The 6,000-nt window shown below is 38.2% G+C and overlaps 1 protein-coding gene across 1 annotated transcript in view; it reads left to right on the top strand.

Annotated features, from left to right (window-relative positions):
- The first annotated feature begins 2,453 nt into the window (after positions 1 to 2,453).
- Positions 2,454 to 6,000, top strand: part of HTATIP2 (HIV-1 Tat interactive protein 2) — an 8,621-nt gene continuing 5,074 nt past the window's right edge. The window contains exons 1-3 of the mRNA XM_015815726.1: positions 2,454 to 2,604; positions 4,225 to 4,399; positions 5,820 to 5,927. Coding sequence (XP_015671212.1) covers positions 4,226 to 4,399; positions 5,820 to 5,927 — 282 coding nt within the window. The 5' untranslated portion in view covers positions 2,454 to 2,604; position 4,225. The remainder of the gene's footprint in view (positions 2,605 to 4,224; positions 4,400 to 5,819; positions 5,928 to 6,000) is intronic.

Here is a 6,000-nt window from a genome sequence, read left to right on the forward strand (position 1 = left end):
TTTCCTCACTACATCTTTGCAGGCTCGGGCTGTTTGCTGATATTCTGCCTTAGTTATGTGCCCCTCTTTCCACTTTTTATACTTGTCCTTTTTATCTTTCAATTTATCAGAGTTCTTTATGCAGCCATGCTGGTTTCTTTTGAGAGCTGTTATTTTTCTTCTTCGTTGGTATTGTACTAGATTGGGCTTTTATTATCTCACTTTTCAAAATTTCCCAAGCTTCTTGAGTTGTTTTCCCCTTGAGGATTCTCATCCATGGAATCCTTCCCAAGCCCTCTCTAAGTTTATTGAAATTAGCTCTCTTAAAGTCCAAGACTCTAGTTTGACTGTTTTATTGCTTGTGCTTCCATAATGAATTCCAATATTGCTTGATCACTTCCCCCCAAGGTTCCTGTGGCTTCAACACCTTCTATCATTTCCTCTCTGTTAATGAGAATTAGATCCAATATGGCTAATCCCCTAGTTCCCTTCTCTACTTTTTGGGAGACAAAGTTGTCTGCTAGGTTTGTCAGGAATCTGTTTGATCTTCCACTTGGTGCAGAGTTTGTCTCCCACTTGATGTCAAGGTAATTAAAGTCCCCCATTACTATTGTGATATGCTTCCTACATACCTTAGTTAGTTGACTAGCAAAAAGTTCATCTATTTCTTGTTTGGTTGGGTGGCCTATATAATATACACCTATGGCAATTCATCCCCCCCTTTTATATTGACCCAAATGCATTCAAGACAGTTTTCATCATTGTTGTACTCTATTTCTGTAGAGATGTAGTTATTTCTTATATAGATAGCAACTCCACCTCCTCTTTTATTTGATCTGTTTCTTTTAAATAATTTAAATCCCTCAATTTAGGTTGAACAAACAGAGGAATCAAACTGGACTCTTCCAATTTGGGAACATCTATTATGTCTCCTTTTACTTATGTTAGAAAAACAATAATGCTTAGAATTTCTATCCATTTAAAAATAGATTAAAATGCTAAGAGAAAGAAATTAAAGAAACTCTTCAGAACTTCCAATGGCCAAATAGTACAATATGAGAGAAAAACAGTAGCTTTAACATACAAATTAAATTTCATTATAATTCTGAGCATTTCATTTACTTTTGTTCTTTGTCCTGGAGCTCCTTTTCATGGCTAGAAAAAAAAAATCAACAGTAAAAAAATATGATAAATTAACAATGTATGTGTGATCACAGCAAATGTAATCATTTCAAGTAATTTAATTAGCTTCAATTAATTTGTCTCCNAACAAAGCAGTGTTCCCTTTGACTTTCTCAAGAAAAAGAAAAAACTAAGAACAGATAGATAATAAAACAATAGTTGCTACATTCATTAACTGTATTGCAGTTATACTGGTAGTACTCATCCTTGTAGATAAAAACCACAATTTTATACTTCATTATTTTAAAGAAGATCTCTAAATGTATCTTATTAAATTCGTCGTAACTTCTCTTCTATACGAGGCTCAAGGTGGCTTGCAAACTCCAAACAATCTCGGCCATAAAAGAAACATAACGGGGAGGGAAACTCATGGGTTATTCCCAGAAAATCCAAAAAGATCAATTATTTGGAAGAGAGGCATAATGTCCTGTTAGAAGTTTTTCCTTGGTTTGGGTCTCCAGCTGGGGAGCAGACCTTCAGCTCAGGTGGAAGAAATGACAGGGAACGAAGCAAGCTGCCAGAAAGTAGGTTTATTTACAGAAACCAGACACCATACAATACAGAGGAGGTTCCTGGACTAGCTAGCAAATTCCCAAGGTGTGGGGATTTGTTCTTATACCCCCTAAAGTTATTAAAATTATGATTTGACTTCTGAAAGGATTTTTGTTAAATTAATTCTATCTAGTTTGTGTCTGCTTTGGCTGATAGCGATTAATGCTGTCTCCAGGAAGGATTCTTTGTTCATGTAAATATGTTCCTATATGGTTCAGGTCTTGTTTTTGTTAGTGTTGCAAAAAAACCCTATTGAGATATGTCTTAATTGTCTCCTAGAGACAGGCCTCCGGGTTTTCTCTTTCTCCGGAATGTTTCTTTGTTTTGGCAGTTTGCCCAGAATAGCTCAGGGGAGGGGGAGGGAGGATGAGAGACAAGAAAAACTTCGGTCTTTTTAAATTCGGTTTGACTCGTCCTTACCCCCTCCTTCCTGGGTTCATCTACATTCGAGATGGCAGTTTTAAGGGTCTGGATTTCTTTGTGATATTTAATTATAAGATTCCTTTTATTTTAAAAGGAAATTACTCGCTTGTTTTGGGGGTCTGAGCTAATTTTAAAGTGTTCTCTCTTGGTGCCAATGATTAGTCATCTCTCAGTCCTTTAGGTAAACCCGCTCTGAGAAAAAGCCACCAGCGGCAACCACGCCTCCAGGTGGGAATCCCTTTCAGCGAGAGGCAGCACGGTTCTGCGCATGCGTCCCTTCGCAGGCAGTGTCACACGGGAGTCTGCATCCCGTTCTCTCTCTTGCTCTCTGTCAGGGCTTCTCTCTGAGACTTTGTGGCAGTTGAGCGATTGGCGCTTCCTCCGCTGGGACAGCAGCCGAAACGCCCCCCCCAGTGGGTGGCCAGTCCAGACGCCTGAAATGCAACTGGAGCCCGGCACGTAAACCAGGTGCGGTATTTTTGAATGTCAAGATGGTTGCAGCAGGGTTTTTTTTCCCTCTCTCTCTCTCTCTCTAATTAGGCTAGTAGGAGCTTCTCCAGAGAAGTCCCGGGAGGAAAAAGTTGCTGGATGTTTTGCCAGAAGAATGAGAAGGACCCCGGGAAGGACAGCAAGGAGAAGGCGGGAAGGGGCTGTTTGCCCTGGTGCGAAAGTAGGGTTGCCAGGTGTCCACTATTTGAGTGGACAGTCCACTTTTTTCACATTATGTTCACTATTTTTTTTTCACAAAATAGTGGACATTTTTTTTATTCAAAAGCTTTATGATGAAATGGTACGTAATCTAAAGCTGTACAGTCTACTTTTTTTACTACTTAAACCCCCCCCCCACTTGTCCGCTATTTTTTGGAAGCAGACCTGGCAACCCTATGCGAAAGCGATGTTTCCCCGTGGGCCGTTTCTCGGGGGGAAAGAAACCGCGTTCTCAAAGAAAGACAGCGAGGCCTATTATTTCTTAAAGGAAAAATAGCTGCTTGTTTTCCTTTACCAATCTGCCCCGCCCTGATAGCCGGGAGCAATTTCTAGATAAGTTGCCGAACAACACTTTCCAGCAGCTGCAAGCCGGTGGTGAAGGATTCTGGGATATGTAGTTCAACAAGATTTGGAAATCTGTTGGTTCTTGGGGCGCTCTTAAATTAAAAAAAAAAAGGCATAGTACGATACCGTACACATCTCAGAAAGAAGGAAAATGCCCATTTTTCACTTATGGGAAGGTAAAATGTAGTAATTTTCTTCCAAATACAGAATCTTTTAGCTATATATTGGTTAAGGCTGTTCTTATAATCTTAATATAACAGCCTACCCCAGTACAGGTAATTCTACTCTAGACTTACAATAGTTCATTTAGTGACTGTTAAGTTACAACGGCATTGAAAAAAGTGACTTATGACCATTTTTCACACTTATGCCTGTTGCAGCATCCCCATGGTCTTGTGATTAAAATTCAGATGCTTGGCAACTGAGTCATATTTATGACGGTTGCAGTGTCCCGGGGTCATGTGGTCACCTTTTGCAACCTTCTGACAAGCAAAGTCAATGAGGAAGTCAGATTCACTTAACAACTGGGTTACTAACTTAACAACTGCAATGATTCACTTAACTGTGGCAAAAAAGTTGTAAAATGGGGCAAAACTCACTTAGCAACATAAAGTTTTGGCTCAATTGTGGTTGTAAGTCAAGGACTATCTATATACCGGTAGCTATAATATTGCCTAGTTCACTGACAGCATAATCTCATCCTTAATTTCTGGTCATAGTTCTTGCATGTGGCATGCCATGATCATATGATGGCCTGGCAGTAATTGTAAAAGTTGTTTTTGTTTTTGGTGTAAGTTTTGCTTTGATTTGTTTTGGAGAAATTAAACACTACCTGTTCCAACATGCTGTGTTTCCATTTTCATTATCAGTTTTCAAATAATTGATTTCTTGTGAAGTTGAAGTTGCAATCCTGTATAGTTTTTTTGGGGAACGAAATTGTCACTGAATCTCTTGGGACTAAACATCTGCATTACGTAGAGAACTGAATTGTAAATGCCATTAAAAAAAAAATTCACTGCTGTTTTTTGCCAACAGTATGGCGGTTCCCAGTTCAGAAGAACAGAAGAAACAAAACTGTTTCATCTTGGGTGCGTCTGGAGAAACTGGGAAAGTATTGCTACTTGAAATCTTAAAGCAGCAAAAATTCTCTCGTGTGATCCTCATTGGCCGCCGAAAGCTAAATTTAGAAGGGACTCTTTACAGTAATGTGGTATGAAACAAAACATTTTTTTTTTAATTTTATGTTTTTGTCCACCTTTTCATTCCCTTTAGAACTGGTCAGAGATTTAAAGCTGGGTCTCTGTGGACCTAATTTGCATTCTAAATGCTAACCACATGGATTTTTGCTATATATTATTATAGTCATCCTCAACCTAGTGCTCAGAAAAAATACTGTGAATCTATGCTACCTGAAAATCCAGCCTTATCTCTCAACATTTCTTGACAGTAATGTTGATGAAATATATTTATAGTCATTAATAATATATTACATATCTTTTATTTTATTCTTCTCTATTCCATACCAATAGAACACCTTACAAATTTATCAAAAACATAAGTAATTGAAAATATTATTGAATACTCTATCCAAAATATAAGACAATCAAGCAATTTTAAATACCTATGGTATAAATAATTATTCGTTTACTAATGCTAATGGTTAAAGAATTTGGAAATCTAATTATGTAGGACATAATATAGTACATAAACAATGTAAAGCAATGGTACCATAAAGAAAACTGCCATATAAAAAAGAACTGGATGAACCAAATTGTCTTCAGTCTTTTATGTACTAGATTATAATATCCCTCACAGAGTTGCTGGTATTTCAAGATACTGGAGCCTCTTTTTATATGGTGTAGCTCTTAAGTTAGCTTACTGGCACGTTCGATTCAGACATTTCTATGCTCCTTCTTTCAATTAAATCTTAAGTGGTTTACATAACTGTTTACATATAAAGAATAACAGAATAACAGAGTTGGAAGGGGCTCTAGAGATCTTCTAGTCCAACCCCCTGCTCAAGCAGTAAACCCTATACCACTTCAGACAAATGGTTATCCAATCTCTCCTTAAAAACCACCAGTGTTGGAGCACCCACAACTTCTGGAAGCAAGTTGCTCCACTGATTAATTGTTCTAACTGTCAGGAAATTTCTTCTTAGTTCTAGGTTGCTTCTCTTCTTGATTTGTTTCCAACTTATCTCAGGTACATGAATCTATTCAATTCTTCAGTACCTAAATGCTCCCAAGAATAACCATAACTCAACTAGCTTCTTAAACATCAGCAATGAGGGTGCTTTTCTTATTTCAGAGTGTAGCTTATTCCACAAGAAGGGAGCCTAATAGAAAACATTTGCTTCTATGCTCCCTCTTATCACACACCTGGAAGGAAACTTCAGCATCCCTTCTCTGCCTTGTCCAGGTTGTGCATTTTAATATGTACATTTTATTGATTGTTTGATAATTTCATCTTGGCTTCTCAACATGAGTTAAGATTTCGTCATTAGTTAGGAGATGTTCTGTCTTCATTTGTTTTGGGAAGCAGAGAGACACATATATTTCATTTTCTCCATTGGACTTTCCAGTTCTTTCTTTCACGTCTGTTTTTTGGGGTGTCCTGCCTCTTTCCAGGTCCAAGAAGTTGTTGACTTTGAGAAGCTAGATGAATCTGCTGCTGCCTTCCAAGGACATGACGTAGGATTTTGCTGCTTGGGGACAAGCAGAGCCAAAGCTGGAGCGGTGAGGAGAAAAATAAGTCAATACCTGGGTCTGGGCAGAATTGAGAAAGGTGGAAGATTGAAAGGAAGTTAAG

The sequence above is a fragment of the Protobothrops mucrosquamatus genome, unplaced genomic scaffold (assembly GCF_001527695.2).
Source record: "Protobothrops mucrosquamatus isolate PMUCROS unplaced genomic scaffold, P.Mucros_1.0 scaffold370, whole genome shotgun sequence".
Classification (NCBI taxonomy): domain Eukaryota; kingdom Metazoa; phylum Chordata; class Lepidosauria; order Squamata; family Viperidae; genus Protobothrops; species Protobothrops mucrosquamatus.